This window comes from Lagenorhynchus albirostris, chromosome 10, assembly GCF_949774975.1.
Source record: "Lagenorhynchus albirostris chromosome 10, mLagAlb1.1, whole genome shotgun sequence".
Lineage (NCBI taxonomy): Eukaryota > Metazoa > Chordata > Mammalia > Artiodactyla > Delphinidae > Lagenorhynchus > Lagenorhynchus albirostris.
Window position 1 is genome coordinate 93,730,215 of NC_083104.1, and position 20,444 is coordinate 93,750,658.

At 43.4% G+C, this 20,444-nt stretch overlaps 1 protein-coding gene and 1 long non-coding RNA gene across 5 annotated transcripts in view; one reads left to right on the plus strand and one right to left on the minus strand.

Annotated features, from left to right (window-relative positions):
- Positions 1-20,444, minus strand: part of LOC132528236 (uncharacterized) — a 193,759-nt gene that overhangs the window by 22,198 nt on the left and 151,117 nt on the right. Inside the window, exons 4-5 of one of the 4 annotated variants that reach the window (XR_009543139.1) lie at positions 18,558-18,634; positions 17,495-17,585 (exon numbers count right to left, since the gene is read on the minus strand). The exons of 2 other annotated variants lie outside the window; for them this stretch is intronic. This is a non-coding gene — a long non-coding RNA (uncharacterized LOC132528236). Of the gene's footprint in view, positions 1-3,170; positions 3,804-17,494; positions 17,586-18,557; positions 18,635-20,444 lie in introns of those variants that run through there. One more of the 4 variants, XR_009543138.1, reaches the window with a different exon arrangement.
- Positions 4,949-5,833, plus strand: LOC132528235 (F-actin-capping protein subunit alpha-1-like). The gene has a single exon (XM_060164273.1). The coding sequence runs from the start codon at positions 4,949-4,951 to the stop codon at positions 5,831-5,833; it is 885 nt and encodes a 294-aa protein (XP_060020256.1).

Sequence of the window (20,444 nt, forward strand, 5' to 3'; positions counted from 1 at the left end):
CTCCAGTAGGTCTGTGTCTTTATTCCTGCTGATGTCACCAATTTCTGAAACTTTTGGGATTCTTCAGTGTCACCTGATCCCCTTGCTGGCTTAAGATTCATCTTTCTTAGGTTGGATAAGCCAGTTACCATTTGTTTATCTGCTTTCCAGCTTCTAAAACGTTATTACTATTTCCTTCTCTCTCATTACCTTTGTTCTCAGGGGCTTATGCAAGAAAAAAAAAATCCTTTACCGTTGTTTTAGTGAAGCCTAGGACAGAGCAATAGTTAACATGTATGTTCAGTCCACTGTCTTTGCCGGTAAAACTTTTCTGTAGTGTTTACAATGCCACTTTAAAAACTGTTGTGATTCCTTAGGCTTAATTATAAGAAGGAAATCATCTGAAACAAAGAAAGTGGTGGTGGTCAGTGAACGCTGGAGTACTGTTTTCAGTTCCGGGAACAACCCTTAACACTAGAAAAACTGAAACTATTTAGATGACAGTGACTAGAATATTAATGGCACAATTGAAGGGATTAGGGAGGTTTTCAACAGAGAGTGGAAATTTCCAGCAGTTGACCTCAAATATTTGAAAGGCTGTTGTTCATTCATTCATTCATTCGATAAATGTTTAGTGAGTTCCTGCCGTGTGCCAGGAGGAAGTTTTCCAACATGGGAACACAGTAGGGAACATGACCGATTCTTAATTCTTGTGGAGCTTACATTCTAGTGGAGGGAAGAGTGATTTGCTCTGGATGGACCCACTGTAGAAATAGAACAAATGGATAAAATCCATCAGGAAATAAATTTCAAGTTAATATAAAGAAGAACTTTAAAGTGTTGGAGTTATTGAGGTGTGATGGACAACCTCTTCCATGCCCTCAGAAGGCTATGGAAACTAGGATATGCCCAATAAAAGCAGAGCAGAGAGGTTAAGTTGCACAGCCTCTAGTTGGAATCCCAGCTCTACTCCTTGCTGACTGTTGACTTCGGTCAAATCACTTAACCTCTATGAACCTCTATTGTTTCATGTGTAAAATGCAGCTAATATAATATACCGTGCAGGGTGTTGTGAAGATTAAATAAATTACTCTGTGTAAAGTGCTTGGAAGAGTATCTATAGTACAAAGTAAGGGCTACATAAGTGCTGCTAATATTATTTCTTTTTTTTTAACCAAGTTTTTATTTTGAATAAATTTCAAACCTATAGAAAAGTTGCAAAAATATCTATATACTCTTTATCTAAATCCCCCGGTTGTCAACATTTACCTCATTTGCTTTAACACTCTGGTGTGGTTGGTTTGTTTGTTTGTTGCTGGAACATTTGAGTACTAGTTTAGCTGTCAGGACACTTCAACCCTACATACGTCTATTTATATGAGAATGAGGGCATTCTCCCACATAACCACAGTCTAATCATACAAAATATTATTGATACAATCCTCCTTTCTAATATGTAGTCCGTGTTCAGTTTTCCTCAGTTGTCCCCGTATGTCCTTCCTGGCTTCTGAAAAAATCATAATCCAATCAAGGATCAGATGTCACACTTAATTGTTATATCTCTTCAGCCTCTTTAATCTAGAGCCATTCACTGGACTTTTTTGTCTTTTATGGCATTGGCATTTCTGAGGAATCTAGGCCATTTTTTTGTCTGTTGTATCTCAATTTGGATTTGTCTGATTCTTTCCTTATGATTAGATTCAAGTTTAACATTTCTGACAGAAATACTACACAGGTGTGTGGCTTTCTCACTACGTCACATAGGGAGGCAACGTCAGTTTATCCCATTTGGTTAAGGCGGTGCCTGCCACCTTCCCCTTGGTATTAATAAGTCACCTGTGGTGTCATATTTGAGACTGTGAATGTCCTGTTCTCTGGACAGTTTCTCACCCAGTGATTTTAGCATCCACAGATGATTCTCTTATTATTCCACAATGGGCACGGCACAGTCAACAAGATGAACAGAGAAGATAACTGGTCCAGGGAAAAATTGCCATAGAGTATAATGGGGGCTTTATAGCAGGTAGTTAGTCCCACTTAGTAGAAGAGACCATAATCTTTGATATAAATGCACATTTCTCTGACAACTGTTAGCTGAATGACACTGGGTAGAATTCTTTAAACCTAATACTCTGTAAAATGGGAATTATAATTTCCATATCCCGAGGTTCATTTGTGGATTGAATACAAAGGGACCGGATGATGATAAGGGTGATGATGAGGACGATGATGACAGATGCAGTATCACAGGATCAAGAGGATTAAATTATCAACTAACTTAGTGGCAGTTAGAGAAAGAAAGAATGAAATGGACACAAGAGACAGGATGTAGGGAAGAGGCCTTGCTTCACAACTAATCAGATATGAGAAACGAAAGACACAGGGAAGCACAATGATTAAATATTGCTTGAATGCTTCCTATGTGCCAGCCATTCTCCAACTGGTACATTTAATCAAAGAGTGATGATGACTCTCAGATTTATGGAAATTATGGCCTTACCTCCTGGGTCTGGACAGATTACGAAGGGCAGAAGTCAGGAGAAGGAGATGAAGAGTTTGATCTTCTTCGTATGCCACCTGAATTGGTGGTGATACATCTAGTCTGAAATGTAATGCAGAGCTGGTCATCATCAACATTGGACTGTTTGCATAACAATCTCCTGAGAAACTTATGAAAATTGTAAATTTCTAAGCTAAGCTAACCCTTCAGAGATTCTGATTCTATATGTCTGGGGTGAGGTTTTAGCCCACCGTCAAGGCAGATAAAGTGTTACATGAGCCAAAGAAGTCAGCTCGGGGGTTGAAAGTCGATTTGAGTGTTATCAGATTATAGACAGTAATCGTATACTTGGGTGTGAGAGCATTGGCCTGAATCCTGGTTTATAACAAGAAGAATAAGGCAGCAAGGTCTTTTACAGATAAGTTGAGGCATTATGTGCACGTTCCTGAATTGACACAGGAGTAGCCAGAAAGTTCTGACGCCAACTCCGAGAGCTGCTCTTCAGATCCGTGCTGTCCCTAGGTGGCCGCTAGCCACACGTGATTCAACCAGAATTAGAGAAGCAAGAGTTGATGGACTTTTAAGACACACTTCTGAGTACTCAGGGTCATTAAACAACAACGACAACTTTTATTATGGAAAATATAAATTGAATTGAATTTACATTTAATTTTAAATGAATTATCTAGCCTATTGCAGGTGTTCAGTAACCATGTGTAACTAGTAGCTGTTAGATAGGACAGCACAGATGTGGAACATTTCCGCCACTGCAGAAAGTTCTATGGGACAGCACTGCTGAGGAAGTGTTGATAGCTTGCCAAAAGCCCACTCATAGTACAAAGTAGTTGTCACCGGCCTCACTCTAGAGGCTAGGAAAGACAATATTTAGTGAATAAAGGACGATTTTAGTTGGTCTTCTTGCCCACTGAAGGCAAAAAGACTGTAACAAGCAAGGAGGTATTTGATGAAATGAAGAAATGGCATCCATGTATGTTCATTCCCCTTCTTTGGTGTGGGAAGGGCGAGACGGGAACTGAGCTTCTAAACTCCGTGGCCCCAGGAGCGAAAGCTCCCTATGACATCCTCAAGGGAGTGCTCTAGGATCCACTGTCGGATTCTACTCTCCTCCTGGCCTTCCCCTTCTCCAGGCAGCCCAATTGCCACGATGGTTGGCAGCGCCCAGGTGTGATGCCAGGTAGCTGCACTTCCCCTCTGTGTGCGCTCTGCTGGTCTCCTCTCAGTGTAGTTTGCACTTCTTGCCCTTGCGTGCTGCAGTAGTTAGGTGCTGTTTTGTCCCCTGGAGGAAGCCCATATTGTTCTGTTCCTACCAGAGGAAAAACAAATCAAGAGCAACAAGGAAAAATATGGAGTGTAAGCATGTGTTTCCAGGTCATCAACATGCAAGCAAACATGCATGAAAATGAGTGTTAATTTCCTGCGTGATTCAGTGTTTGCAAGACTATCAAGTCATTTCCCATAGGCAGCCCAACAACCATCACATGGTAATGAATTTCTATTACAGCCACGTATGATGGTTGAACCAGAAAACTAATGAGCAAAGAAATGAACAAAATAATAACAATGGTGATAACAGTAATGATGGTGTAATACTTAACTGGCAAGGCATTTACGACTGGGGTCAATAGGGTAATGTAGTTATTTGGGGGCAGTGAGAACAGGTCTGATTTTCTCATTTTAACATTTGTGGTTTCTGCTGCCTTTACATTTTTAAAAAATAAAAATTCTCAATGAAAATAGACCCAGCCTAATGATCAAAATGGAAACAAGTTGTATGGATAGTAGTTTGTGCTTTTCTTATGTTCTTCTTACTAGGTTTTAGAGGTCTTTTAAAATTTCCGTGGACTGTTCTGCAGAAATTAAAACAGAAAAAGACTCTAGCTTTTTGGAATTTTTGTGTTCAGTGTTGAATTATATTCTTCATTACCAATTTTCTCATTCATACGTATGTATCTTTGGGCTTTGCTTTAGTTATCTATAAAACTCAGGGTGGACTTGTGCTTTAACATGGACTGAACCATTTGAAAACAAGACTGTTTTAAAGATAAACAGGTATTTCAAAAATTCATTTTATCCTCCTTTAGAAATCACTATTATTTTCTTCTCACTTTTTCTTTCTCTCAGTTATCATCAGATATATTTTAATATCAGATTGAAAGGAGAATTGATCTGGGGTTTTTTTGTTCTTTGTTTTTTGCGGTACGCGGGCCTCTCACTGCTGTGGCCTCTCCCGTCGCAGAGCACAGGCTCCGGACGCGCAGGCTCAGCGTCCATGGCTCACGGGCCCAGCCGCTCCGCGACATGTGGGATCTTCCCGGACCGGGGCACGAACCCGTGTCCCCTGCATCGGCAGGCGGACTCTCAACCACTGTGCCACCAGGAAGCCCCTGATCTGGTTTTTACAAGGTAAAAGTACATGATGAATTTAAAACATCTAGAGAGCAGCCCAAGATGGCCGACTTGGAGGATTGGGTGTCGGATGAGGAGAAGGTATGCATAGCTGCTAAATTCATCACTCACGCACCCCCAGTGGAATTTAATGAAGTGTTCAACGATGTCCGGCTACTACTTAATAATGACGGTCTCCCCAGGGAAGGGGAAGCACATGTATTTGCCCAGTATAACAGGGGTCAATTCATGCCTGTGAAGATAGAAGGATATGAAGATCAGTTCTTAATTACAGAACATGGTGACCTGGGTAATAGCAGATTTTTAGATCCAAGAAACAAAATTTCCTTTAAGTTTGATCGCTTACGGAGAGAAGCAAGTGACTCTCAGCCAGAGGAAGTAGATGGAGGTCTGAATTCTTGGAGAGAATCCTGTGACAGTGCTTTAAGGGCCTATGTGAAAGATCATTATTCCAACGGCTTCTGTACTGTTTATGCTAAAACTATAGATGGGCAACAGACCGTTATTGAAGAAATGGCATCCATGTATGCCATATGTATTGAAAGCCACCAGTTTCAGCCTAAAAACTTCTGGAATGGTCGTTGGAGATCAGAATGGAAGTTCACCATCACACCCTCTACAGCCCAAGTGGTTGGAAGACTTAAGATACAGGTTCACTGTTACGAAGATGGCAGTGTTCAGTTGGTTAGTCATAAAGATGTACAGGATTCAGTCACTGTTTTGAATGAAGTCCAAACTGCCAAGGAGTTTATTAAAAGCATAGAGCATGCAGAAAATGAGTATCAGACGGCAATTAGTGAAAACTATCAAACAATGTCAGACACCACGTTCAAGGCCTTGTGCCAGCAACTTGCAGTCACCTGCACCAAAATCAACGGGAACAAGATACTCAGCTACAAGACTGGCAAAGAAAGGCAGAATGCTTAAAGGCTGAATATAGGATTCTTCAGTACATGGAAAGAAAGGAGTCAATGTGTGGTCATATGATAAATAAGTGATTTATATAAACAAAAGGGATACTTTTCTAGGGCTTTCAAAGCTAACAGGTTTTCTAGTCTCATGGAATACTGTTGAACTTATAGCATTGTCTAGATTCTTTTGTGTTTTCTGCCTTGTAATTTTCTGTTTTCACTATATCTACTTGTACATCTGTTTTTTTTTTTTAATTCTACCACATTTAATGATGGAGAGAGAGATCTATCCTGGAGTCATTTTTCTACTTAGAAAATCTTCCCAGCCATGAAGCCCTGTTGCTGACACAGGCAGGTATGTGTCCAGCGCTTTCTACCCCACCCTTCACAGCACTTCTGGCACCTCACTGGTTTTTACTGATCAACCAACAGCTAAAGAGGCTGTGCTACAAACTACAGCTGAATGGAAGCCACATTCATCCTTCTCCCTCCGATCGCTTTGATCATCATTTATAACAACTCATAACTATAGTTTCAAACGTTTGGATTGGGGCTTTTCAGGTCCTTTTTGGAGGCAAAGCAAGTTTTCTGGAAATTCCATTATAGCCAGCTTCTCTGGGGAAGTTATTTTTAAATCCAAAGACTTGGACCACGTTCCCTACAAATGAATGTGTTTGCTGTTTTCCCTTCCCTCATCGTCTCCTTCCCATCTAGTACCATTATAGTGATAGACATGTGCATTTTTAGAAGAGTTTTACCCATTTATTATTATTTTTGTAATATTCAAAAACTGCTGACATACTAGGGATATAGTAGAGTATCAAACTTGAAAAAATGCAGATGTTGAAGGAATAATAGTTACCCTGTGCTTTAATACTTTATGGCAGGATTGTACTATAAGCGAATGAATCAAACAACTATGTTTGTTAACGTAGTTAACAGTCATAGTCAGACAGCATCTTTCTATTACAACCTGTTATTTAAGGGAAGACTAGTGATTTGTTCTAAATAGGATGTAAAACTTTTTCCAAATTAGTCTTCCCAGTCCTGCCTGCCAACTCAAATGTAACTGTGATAGAGCAACCCTTCCCAGGTTTATCGGCAGGTACAGGTGTGATCTCAGCATGCACAGGTAACATAGATACGACAGGACAATTGGTAATGGCGGATTCATTTACATTGTTTACACTTCGATGACCAGGCCTTAAGAGAAGGTCAGTTTTTTTAAAAAACCAAGTAGTGTCTTCCTCCAAACACATGTCAAAAGAAAAGAGTCTGTGTTTCAGCTTTGTTTTTCCTCGGTAATACAGTCAAGCAAGCTTATTTCCAAGTGACCCGTTGATCTATGTAAGCATTTTTGTTTATTTCAAGTAAAATATACTTGTATTATTTGTCACTCATACTGTCCATCCATACCACACGATCCTCTGTATCAGGTAGTGAAAAAGAAATACACCTGTTTTGTTCTTTAAAAAATAATAATAATAAATAAAACTAAAAGAGAATTCTAAATAACGTAAATTGAGTTTAAGGTTTCGTTAGCAATTTTTCTTGAAAAGTTGTGTCAGTTCATGCTCATTTTCTTTAATGGAGTGTTGTTAGTTATCTCATTTTAGGTAAATATTCTCTAGCAGGTTTCAGCCAGAACAAATATTTACAGTTAAGCCCTCAACTCCAGAAAATGGCTTTGCATGTGTGCTGGGGGGGAGGGTTAAATGCAAAGGCTGATTTTGTCTTCCTTTAGACACGCCGCCACACTAAATCATTCAGAGACAGTCAAACGGATGTGTATTGGAGGAATGCTCACCTCCATGAAGCTAAGGTAGAGGGTTAAAAGGCTATGCAGGCTATGACGCCACGTAACTAATGGGCACACTTTTCACAGACAGAAGGGCCATGCTTTAGTCATTTAGTCATGGTAAATCTGTAGTGACAGACGTTTGTTCTATATTTGTGAATGACCTGATTTGGCATGCATGCAGCTCGTTCTACTGACAATAATGGTAACACGGTATGAGGGAGAGAGGAAAGGAAGGAGGAGGAACAGGGGGACGTGGTGAGGTGGAGGGAGGAGAGAGACCCAGGCAGACTAGAGGGAGAAGGGGAAAGGAGTTTTAAACAGCTGAAGGTCGTGAGCATCTAAGGGTGGCTCTAAGGAAACCTGCCTTTAGTAGATAGTTATTTTAATTGGGGAACAAGCCTTACATTCATTCCTAATCGATTTGGAGAGGATCACCTTCCCTTCCTCCATGCTCCCTCCCTCTTCTTTCACTCCTCTCCCCTCCAATCTCTGGGGGAGATAGGTATTTGTCAGAAGGATGCTTCTGTCTCAAGGAATCCCTTGTAATTTGCAAAACTTGCCTGGCCTTCCACCCTTTGCTGCAGTCCTGCTACCCCTTCAGCTAGGAAAGAAGCTGGCCCCAAGTGATGAAAAGAATGAAGGGCTGCCCAGAATTATTGATGTCTGCGCTGACCAGCCAATCCAAAGTGTGGCCCTCCCCCATCGTTCTCCAACACAACACTTACCGTCATCCGAAACTATCTTATTGATTTCTTCGCAGTTGTTTAATTAACCAAATAGAATGCAAGCTCCATGCAAATAGGGACACAGTCTGTCTTACTCACTTCTTCAGGGGAGAATATGTGTGTTCTTTATCTTATTTGTATTCTCATTATAAAATAAACGCTTGAGGAATATTCAGTGAATCTATACAGATACTTTTCTATGTTGCGTTCTTTCAGTTTGCAAACAGTAGAGACATCCTGGGGTTACCTCGGTGAGTGGGTGTTTATAAGGTACACACAAGCAGGCGAGCGCTCAGGAAGCTCCACTGGGAAAAGGAGCATGGATCTCACTATTGAGGATCCACTTGGAGCTTTATAACCTGATAGCCCCTCTGAGGACACAGCATCTCTCTGCTCACTTCTGCTCAGACCAGGCAGCCTTCCCTCTCTGCTCCAGGGCTCTGCCATGTCCGTGAAACAGGTCCCCTGGCTCACCAGTTTCCCTGTTCTGGACTCCCCAGCATCATCAGCCCTCTGTGAGTTCTGAAGTCAGACTCCTCCAGAAAGGAGGAGTGAATGATTTGCCTAATCACTACGCAGTATAAGGAACCCCTTTGGGGAAAAACTGCCTTGAAACCAGCACTCAGAGGTTCCTTACCAGGGGAGCCCATCAGAAGCAACTGTACAGCTTTTTCAAAATACACTTCCAGGGGACCCACTGATAAGGAATAAATTAAAATCTCCATCTGATATGGAATTGGACATCTGACATTTTGAAAAGTTTCTCCAGGTAATCCTGTTGTGCCCCTCTGGACCACAGCCAGTGCCACTGATGACTGCCTCTGGGCCAGGTGCTCATCTTCAGTCCAGTCAGCTATGCCCAGGGAGGTGGAATTCCTGGTACAAAGGGCAGGGAGTGAGCGTGGCACTCGCTCCGAACTCCCTAGTTTCCTTTCAGATACCCGGTCTACCTTTCCATTTATCTGTCCATCTTTCCTCCTGTCTACCTATATATTTATCTTCCTAGGTATGATTTTTTAGATATTGGGTCTTGATTCTAATATCCTTCTCCTTTTCCTTCAGAAACACGTATAAGGATTGATTAGACAAATGAGAGCAGTTCTAAAAACTGGAAACAGAACAGTTGTGGTTATAGAGAACAGAGCACGTAACTCTAGGTTCCGTTTCAGAATTAGAATTTAGCTTCTTAAAATAACAATCCTTTATTCCATAGTCTTTCCCATTCCAAGGTGGGGATACCTAGAAAGGAATTTACTCTTCTGGGTCACATGAGGGCAGCCCACTGAATTACTTATGAAATATAACTGCTGCTTATTTCCTTTATGACAACAATGACAACAAACAGAGGTGAAGAAGGAGGAGGAGAAGGAAAACAACATCAAGCCTGGACCAACTTCCATGGCTGACATCAGGAGGCCCTTGGGAAAGAATGGGCTATAGCAAAAAGTGAGGAAGACTCGGCGATAATTTAGTCAATATAATGTGTACTGAGCTCCAATTTGTATGGTGTATAAAAGAAATAGAAGATACAGCCCTGCCTTCACTGAGCTGACAACCCAATAAGAGAGACACATGGAAAGGAGCTACAATATTAAATAGGGGAATGTATATAAAGCACCTAAGACTACTGTATGATCTCAAAAGATGCTAGTTCCCTTTCCTCTGAAACAAAGAAGCTGCTTAAACAATAGCTGTGTGTATCAGACTTACCTAACTTCCCTTCCAATTTCCTCCTCCCTTGCCTGCCTCTCCTTGATTTTCCAAGCTCCCTTGCAGTTAAGGTGACCATAGGACACAGGAGAAATCTGCTGGCATTGCCTCTACCCTTTCGTACTGGGTTGAATGGTATCCCCCAATAATTAATGTCTACCATAACTACAACCTTATTTGGAAAACGGGTCTTTGCAGACGTAATCAAGTTAAGATGAGGTCTTACTGATTTAGGATAGGTCCTAAATCTAATATGACTGATGTCCTTATAAGAAGATGGAAATCTGGACACACAGTTGCAGACACACAGGGGAGAAGGCCATTTGAAGATGGAGGCAGAGCTTGGAGTGATGTATCTACAAGCCAAGGAAAACCAAGGATTGCTGGCAACCCCAGAAGCTGGAAGAAGCAAGGAAGGATTCTTCCCTAGAGCCTTCAGGGGGAGGACGGCCCTGCCCACACCTTAATTTTGGACTTCCAGCCTCCAGAACTGTGAGAGGATAAATTTCTATTGTTTTAAGCCACCCAGTTTGTTACATTGGCTCGAGAAAACTTCTTCTTCCTAGAAAGAGGATATGATTCCTTGAGGAACAGCAGACATCTTATGAGCATAAGGACAGAAGCCATATGCTAAATAAGGCTGGTAGACCAGGACAGTAGACCTGTCTCCTTGGGGCAAGTTCCCCAGACTTGAGATAAATAAATCCTAGATGATTCAGTTGTCACTCAGGATTTCCATTAAGGGAGGTACATTTCTTTTTCTTTTTTTTTTTTTTTAAATTTAGTTTTAACATCTTTATTGGAGTATAATTGCTTTACAATGGTGTGTTTGTTTCTGCATCACAACAAAATGAATCAGTTATATATATACATATGTTCCCATATCTCTTCCCGCTTGCGTCTCCCTCCCTCCCGCCCTCCCTATCCCACCCCTCCAGGCGGTCACAAAGCACCGAGCTGATCTCCCTGTGCTATGCGGATGCTTCCCACTAGCTATCTACCTTACGTTTGGTAGTGTATATATGTCCATGCCTCTCTCTCGCTTTGTCACAGCCTACCCTTCCCCCTCCTCATATCCTCAAGTCCGTTCTCTAGTAGGTCTGTGTCCTTTATTCCTGTTTTACCCCTAGGTTCTTCATGACATTTTTTTCCCCTTAAATTCCATATATACGTGTTAGCATACGGTATTTGTCTCTCTCTTTCTGACATACTTCACTCTGTATGACAGACTCTAGGTCTATCCACCTCATTACAAATAGCTCAATTTCGTTTCTTTTTATGGCTGAGTAATATTCCCTTGTGTATATGTGCCACATCTTCTTTATCCATTCATCCGATGATGGACACTTAGGTTGCTTCCATCTCCAGGCTATTGTAAATAGAGCTGCAATGAACATTTTGGTACATGACTCTTTTTGAATTATGGTCTTCTCAGGGTATATGCCCAGTAGTGGGATTGCTGGGTCATATGGTAGTTCTATTTGTAGTTTTTTAAGGAACCTCCATACTGTTCTCCACAGTGGCTGTATCAATTTACATTCCCACCAACAGTGCAAGAGGGTTCCCTTTTCTCCACACCCTCTCCAGCATTTATTGTTTCTAGATTTTTTGATGATGGCCATTCTGACTGGTGTGAGATGGTATCTCATTGTAGTTTTGATTTGCATTTCTCTAATTATTAGTGATGTTGAGCATTCTTTCATGTGTTTGTTGGCAGTCTGTATATCTTCTTTGGAGAAATGTCTATTTAGGTCTTCTGCCCGTTTTTGGATTGGGTTGTTTGTTATTAAGCTGCATGAGCTGCTTATAAATTTTGGAGATTAATCCTTTGTCAGTTGCTTCATTTGCAAATATTTTCTCCCATTCTGAGGGCTGTCTTTTGGTCTTGTTTATGGTTTCCTTTGCTGTTCAAAAGCTTTGAAGTTTCATCAGGTCCCATTTGCTTACTTTTGTTTTTATTTCCATTTCTCTAGGAGGTGGGCCAAAAAGGATCTTGCTGTGATTTATGTCATAGAGTGTTATGCCTATGTTTTCCTCTAAGAGTTTGATAGTTTCTGGCCTTACATTTAGGTCTTTAATCCATTTTGAGCTTATTTTTGTGTATGGTGTTAGGGAGTGATCTAATCTCATACTTTTACATGTAGCCGTCCAGTTTTCCCAGCACCACTTATTGAAGGGGCTGTCCTTTCTCCACTGTACATTCCTGCCTAAGGGAGGTACACTTCTGACTAAGGCACTATGGTCAAGAGGAACCGACATAAGAGTAACTTGAGTTGACGTCTCAGCCATGTTGTTCTGTAGATGGGTGGCCCTGGGCAAGTTGTAAAAAATTCTTGAACTTCATTTTATTCCTCTGCAAAATAGAAACAATAATATGTACCTGGGTTTTAAGTGAGATATTTTATGAGAAAGCCAGGGGTCATCAACAGGGCAGGGGAAGCAAATACAAATTTCCTAGACTGTGGAATCTCCCCAGGTGCCTGGATCCTGTCTGTTGCCTATCAATACAAACACTACATGGAGACCATTCCCCCCCCAATGCTTGCTGGTGGGGACTCCCCCCTACTTTTTAGTAGGAAGCAGCTCTTGACAGCCCTGGTAAAATATAAAGAAAGTATCTTGTAAAATATAAAGAACCATACCAACATTGAGGATTATTTAAGTACAAATTAAATAGCTCCATCACATAACTTGTATAAGAAGTATTACTGGGATGAAGGGCTCCAGATGCCCTCATCCAACAGTAGAGAGCAGAGGTGATTGTTTTTCAAGTTCTATCTGGGGTAGAGTCCTACCCCACAAACTTCTTGAACCATGCCTTTCTTGCCCAAAGTATGTCCTTTCCATCCCAGAACCTTCCTTTTAGTTATGAGCAAATACAAGACAGGAGCTAACAGCCTGTGTTGTCGACACTTCCTAGTCAGAAAGCAGCAGATAGATAAGAATGAAAACTTGTTCCAAAGGCCCACAGGCCCTGATGTAATTGAACGGCAAATTCAAGGGAGACCACAGAAGCCCACCGCTGCTCCCTCGACATCCGAGGTGGAAGCTGGGCTTTCTCAGAAGGACACATGAAAGAGACTCTATCTCACCCCACCTCCCACTCGGCAGAAGGGCCTCTCCATGAACAACCTCAATTTTCTAAAGGGCTGGAGCTTCCCGAGGTTCAGAGCATCGAGACGCAGGTCCAGGTGGGCCCTGTGTCCCAGCTCCATCAGTGCCTCGTTCCTCGCAGAATTCAATCAAATCACCTGTTTGCAGATTCGAGTCTCCACAGTGGCCAGACCTGGTCTGTCTTTTCCACTTCCTGCCACCCTCTCACACCCTCTCACCACTCTGGAGCTAAGTGAATACGGTTTTCCAAATATAGTTTTGCAGCCAGTGTGTTAGGCCTTCTAATGAGCCACGGTAATTGCTTCTGCTATTTTCCAAAATGGAAATCAACCTCGGAAGAGCAGCTGGTTGTTGCAATGTTCTCCTCCCTCCGATTACACCCCCCTCCCTACAAGTCAGTCAGGCTGCAGCCTTGACTGCTTCATCTGTGAGCGGGGCCTGTGGGACCCGCAGGAGGAATATGCTGATGGCAGCACAGGCAGGGAGACGGAATAAGCGCGCTATTGTGTCTTTATTGCATTTGGGGGAGTACGGAAGGAGGAGGTGGGAGGGGAGTATGGAAGGAGGAGGTGGGAGGGAAGGGTCTGCTTTTACTTTTGATTTCTAAGATATTCTCTTACGTGTTGTGCTTTTCGATGTATCTGAAAAGATAACCAGGTTTTTAGATGACAGAGCAAAGATGTTTCCGCCCTCCTTCTTTTTTTCAAGAACTGCTCCGAAACAGCACAGAGAACAAGAAACAGAAACACAAGCCCCGTATTCGTTAAGGGCAGGAGACAGCTGGAATCTGGAACCACCATATATGGAGACGAGAAACAGATGGAGGAACGGTAAGGTGCTTCGTAGATAGAGGTACGGAAAGTTAAACCTGAACGCCCAAGGGGGTCACCATTGCAAATCAAGCTGATTCACTCTGCAGAACACGGGGCTTCCCGGGCCCACGAACGGCAGTGGCCAGGAGTGAGCGTGGCCCTGCAGACAGTCCCTGCGGGAGAAAGGTCATAATACCAGCTACCATTTGTAATGTGCTTATTGGGGCCTGGCTCTTGACAAACATTCTCTCCTGCAGTCCTCACAACGGCAAAACATATTATTGTCCCCATCTTGTAGATGCAAACACTGAAGCTCGGAAGGATAAAATCATTTGTCCCAGACAACAGAGAAAAAGATGCTAAACCAATGGAGGCTTAATTCCAAAGCCTTACCATCAGAACCCCACCTCTCCATGTGAAACTGAGGCAGGGGTCCCAGCCGTGGCTATGTTGACTATGTGGCCAGGCTGTCGTATGGCTGGTGGGGTTACGAGCAGGCACTGGGCAGGGCCGCTGCTGTCTGACGTCCGGCCCTACTGCGTGGCTCGGCCACTTTGCTGAAGCTACCCTGTTGTTTTGAAAATTCCTATAGAAACGGAAGTGTCCCCACCTCCCCTTCAATAGGATCTGATCTGGAGGGACCCTCCTCCTGGAATGGGGGTTAGACCTAGAAAGTGAGTTCTTCGAGGCCCACAGTAGCCAAGGGTCCACCAGACACACTGTTCTGGGTCCTGAGGGGGAGGGCAGGCTAATCCCTTCCTGCGCCCTCCTGTTTGCTGCAGCCCTGCTGCCTCTCCTGTGCCACCCAGAACAGGTGCCCATCCCACTGCAGCTTCCCGCCGCTCCCCTCTACCATCGGGTCCACTGGTCGCCAAGCGCACACACGTCTGGGTGAATCTCGGTCATGAGGAAACCAAGCATCCCATGTCGAAACCTTTAAAATAAAGTCTGCAGACACGTGATGAGAGTCTACTCTGCTAAGTGGTCACTGTGTAGGCACTTCTGAGGTGAGAAAGACAAAGGGCATGGCGTCTGCCCTCAAGAATCCATAACCAGCTGGAGCTTCTAGCATCAGCCCCAGAAAAGGGCACTGAAAATACCAGCTGCGTGTGGCCAGGAGCAGGTGGAGAGGGTCTCAGTGTTAGGGAAGTTGTTCTCATCGTCTGTTGTCTCTGGCTCTCCCATTACGTTGTGAACTCTTCGAAGGGAGGTGGTTTTTCTTTCCCCCAGGCCATAGCAGTGTGTGGGTGAGCATTTGTTTAGTAAGCATGTTCTGAATGAATGGAGGAAGGAAGGAAGGGAGGGAGGGAGGGAGGGAGAGAGGGATCCATATGTTCAGAGGAAGGAGTACTGCACAGACCTGGAGTATCAGGGAGGGTGTCAGTGAGGACGTGCGTCTGCAGCCAGGCAGAAGGTTTGTCATCCAGTGACTCCACGTTACCAATGGAAACTTCCAAAGGACAAGACAGTCCCAGAAAGAGACTGACTTGAGAGTAAGCCCAAAAAGCAGGCTTGTGGCAGTGAACTCTGGGGAGACTGATGGAGACAAATGGATGTCATGGGGACACCAAAACAGAGCCTTTCCAGGAAGCAAGTAAAAAGTCAGCTGTAAGCAAAAGAAGTATCTAGAAACAGATATATGTTCTGACCCAGATGTTGCCACTGACTCTAAATTCCTATCTTGCAAAGACAAGGCAACTTTTATAATGCATTTATTTTTACTCCTGCCAGACAGCCTGCTCGTACCCCAGGCGGCTGCAACAGTCTGTACCTACAATCAAAGGCTATTCAAAAAAATGTGAAATTCTTTTTTTTTAACATCTTTATTGGAGTATAATTGCTTTACAATGGTGTGTTAGTATCTGCTTTATAACAAAGTGTATCAGTTATACATATACATATGTTCCCATATCTCTTGCGTCTCCCTCCCTCCCACCCTCCCTATCCCACCCCTCTAGGTGGTCACAAAGCACCGAGCTGATGTCCCTGTGCTATGCGGCTGCTTCCCACTAGCTATCTATTTTACGTTTGGTAGTGTATATATGTCATGCCGCTCTCTCACGTCGTCCCAGCTTCCCCTCCCCCCTCCCCATGTCCTCAAGTCCTTTCTCTAGTAGAAATTCTTGCTGGCATTGAATGCCTCAGAGTCATGGGTTCCTATTTGCCACTTATGATGACATCCAGCAATCAGGACCAGTACAAACTAACTTCTGCCCATGCTACTAACAGATAAATTGAATCGATGGTTATCCCTTCATTCAAAAAACATTTACGAGCATGTACCGTACGGTTCGTCAAAGTCCTAGGTGGCAAACTGAGCACTGGAGATTGAACGGGGGCGTACACAGACAGGGTTTCTGCTCCGTGGACTCTGGGTCTGGTATCTGCACAGATGTTCACTTCCTTTCCTAGCTGATGCTGCTTCCAAGCCCTGGGTCAGGAAACTACAACCTGGAGGTCAAATTCAGCTCACCACTTGTTTTTGTACAGCCCTCTCAAGCTAAGAATTTTTTTTTTTCCTTTTTTAAGTGGTTGGAAAAAGCCAAAAGAAAAATAATATTTTGTGACACATGAAAATGACATGAAGTTTAAATTTCAGTGTCCATAACCAGTTTTCTTGGAACGCGGCCATGCTGGCTGGTTTACGTGCTGTCTACGGCTGCGTTCGTGCTACAGCAGAGTCATTGCCACAGAGCGTATGGCCACAAAGCTGAAAGGTTCTACTATTTGATTTTTTATAGAAAAAGTTTTCTGACCCCTGTTCTAAGCAAACTTTCTCAAAATGCACTCCATAAAACATTACTTCTGAGGATATTAATGTGTTAGATTTTTTTTAAAAAGATTTCCATTGTCAATATATTAAAAGTTTCTCTACTCAACGTTTTCTCCCATCTGGAGTGTGCCAAATACACCCTCTAGGACAGGATGTGGAGGTCTCCAGACCTGTTCCTACATTTGTTTACTTCCAGGGAATCTCATAATACAGGCGGTTGTGCACGGCACTCTTTGGGAAATACTTATCTAAACAGAGTTCTTACTCACAGGCTTTCTTTGTGTTATTTCTGACACCAGTTGCCAAAAACCAAAGCAGTGTCATTGCTGGAGAAGTAAGCCTTTTCCTACCCAGATCTGAAGCCCCTTCCTCTGACGCATAGCCCGATTGTTCTGAAGCCTCCCAGTTTGATTCCAGCTAAAGAAGTTAATCCCTACCTATCACACTTAGAGTTTCCATATGCTTCCCGAAATGAAACCTTGAGGGGAAGATCCCAACCCCCTGGCTGTCGGTTGTCTTGCCGACAAGCTGCTCTTGATTTATTCGGTAACCACACACCGATTCATCCACATACGTGCGCATAAAGGGTCTCAGGAAGAGCCCAGGGTGGGTCAGCTGGGGCTCCAGCACGCTGGGACACATCTGGAGAACCGGAGGTTATCCGCACAGGGGCTGAGAAGCCTCCTGGGGGAGCATTAAGGGAGAAATAAGCCAGGCATAATGACTGACTCAGTAAGAACGTCTTCATCCTTCTAGGGGAGGGCAGTTCTGAGGACCGTGTGATCTCTGTCCCATAGATGCATCCCCTGCTCCGATACCCGCCTGCTTGAGTCCTGTGAAGAGGTGGCGATGCGGAAAGGGTGTAAATAAAAACTGAAAGAGGTGTTTCTTGAAATTCATAAAATCTTGAGGCCTGAGTGACACTGCTTCGAAACTGAAGAAGGCACGCTTCCCGCCATGCCGCGAGGCGTGGGTCTGGTAAGTGCTCACGGCATTGGGCATGCTGCTGCCCAGGAGAGAGGGCCAAGCAGTAGCACAGCCTCCTGGGGGCGCTGTGGCCACTGGAGAAACCGCAGAGCCCCACCTGCTCCTCAGAACAGTGATAGATGGTGTGGAACCACCAGCCAGCAAGAGACAACCTTGCCTGGTGGAGCAGTGGATGTGATGGCCACCGGCAGGTGTTCTGGTGTCCAGGGCAGAGGAAGCCTCTGCTCTTCCAGTGGAGTAGCAGCAGAAGGGCAGCTGCATCTCCTAGAGCACAAATGAGACTATCTACTCTCCCTCCCAGGAGGGTGGGTACCAGGAATCCTTGGGGCTAGTGGGCACGGGGCTGCCATTCTGTGTCAGGCTCATGACCAGTGAGCTTGCGACCTTTGATCTCACTTCTAGTCTCAGAAGGTGCATGGGGGAAATTTGGATTTCTTCTGTCCACTAACAGAAACACACATAATCTCACACAGTTGCATGGATTCCTATCAAGACATGTGCTATGAATGTAAAGGCTCACAGGTACCCAAGCTGTGCTTGTATATGAAACCATACGTTGTTAAAATGAGGTGGGAATGGGTGAGAGTTAGGTGGAGGGTCTAAGCGGATGAATCTTGGGGTTGGGGGTCTCGCCATCCCTGCTTCATCCAGAGAGCTCTGCTTTTATCTGTTCTATGCACTGTGCTTCTACCTAAAGATTTCTTTTAAGAAAGGTTTTCGTGGCAAAACAAAGAGCTGTGAAAAACCCACTTGATATAATCCAACACTATTATTTTATAAATGAGGAAGTGGGGACACAGAGGGGTAAAATGACTCACCTGAGTTCATGAAGACAAAGTATTGGATTAAGGGCTCAAGTCCAATGTTTTTGTTTTGGTTTGTTTTCCTATTACACCTTGCAGAGAAAGAAGGAATATACACTGAAACAATGAAGTCTGGGTATTTTACACAGCTTCATGTGTTTCATAGTTTTAGTGGTCAGAGGTTTGAGAACCGGCTTATTAGATCTTTTAATTTTTCTAGCTATGATTTTATAGCAAGAAAAATATTAGCTATGGGGGCAAAAATGTAGATTAAATTCATACAGTTATGTATCGAATGACCACAGTTAATACAATTTTCAATTCAACTCTACAGTTGAATTAAAGTCTACTGAGACATGTTGTACTAATCAGAAATATACAACAAAATGAGATCATTGTGTTTTAGAAAGAGCCTTGAAAAACAATGGCCCAGTTTTCTAAGCACAGAAGGAGACAAAAAAGATGACAAGAAAGTTGGCGAAGAAGTTCATGAGTAAATGTAAAGAGAATAGAATTATTCACTCTGCAGAAGAAAAGGCAAAAGAAGCTAACCATTTCCTGGGGCATAAAATATCTCTTAACTGAACTGCGCTCCTTTTCTCATCCACAAGGAGGACAGAGTAAGAGTGAACCTTTAGAAAGACCATGGGAGCTTCAAGGTGGTATAGAGTCTGAAGAGTAGCTCTGAGGTTCTCCAGGCCATGCAGAGCTATAAGGATCAGAGGTAGTGCACGTTTAGTGATCATTCCAGGGAAGAAATGATACCTGGATGACTCATGGTCTCTGTTATTATTTCAGAAAATATCAAGTATCACCATATGGTGGAGGCTAAAGGTAATTCATCCAGGAGGTGTAGGGGTAGGAAGCGGGAGGCCAAGGCACCACCTTCCATCTGTACACTAAGACGGTTACTTGGAGTGCCCACCCACCCTGCATGCTGCCTCCGTAACCAGCTCTGAGTGCCCTTTGTACCCTACCCTGCCCCTCCTGCTGTCAATTAGAGATTCCCAGCTGCCTGCTGGTGCCGTGGCTGAAGTTTACAGATGAGCGTTGGAAATAAGGCAAAACCCTTTCTTAGAAACTTAGGTTGCATCTAATGTCCTCATTTCTTAATACGCTGTCATAAACTTCTGAAACATGATCGAGTTCTGGACACAAGTGACTATCACACATCCCTCCCTGTGTCACCATGTTCCCTTTCGTACCAGAGACGGCATTTGAAGCTGGTAGAATGGGACATACACAGCTGGGAGCCGGATGCAGGCACATCTTCCCAGAGGGGGCTGTCATAAAACATATGCTCACATGACAAGAGACAGAGATGGTACTTACAGGAACTGCTAGCCTAACCCCTAGTACCTCGGCAGTGCCCACTTCCAGAGAACAGGACACCACGGACTGTCCGATTGTGCATCTTTCAAATGCCCTTGTTTTCAGACTCCAGATGTCTTGTCGCTCTATTGTATCTATATCTAACCTTGCAGCCCCAGGGCCCAGTGATGGTAGATGTTTGTAATGGAAAAAAAAAAAAAAGATTCAGAAATAGTGATTGTTCACTTCAATTTTAATGGACCCAGAAGACGTATTGGAATCCTATGGAATGAAAGGATTATTTGTGACTGACGAAAGCTTTTTGTTCAGTTAACCCCAAGTCATTAGCATAATTAGAAAGTGAAATCCAAGATTTCAGAAAGGTGTATTTGCAAGTTGGTAATTATGAAAGCAACCAAAAGCCAGCTCAACAATAAACCTCCAACTGACTAGCTTGCCTGATGCCCTGAGATTCTTGGATGATTTGGTGTCAAGTGCCCCTTTCACTTTCAGGAAGGAGGAAATGAGCAGCTGAGACTCTTGTCTTCCAAGGACAGACCCTGACTAATTCTCTCGTTGTTCCTGCCTTTC

Excerpts from the sequence above, each read along its gene's own strand:
- LOC132528235 (XM_060164273.1), top strand. The coding sequence starts at position 4,949 with ATGGCCGACTTGGAGGATTGGGTGTCGGATGAGGAGAAGGTATGCATA.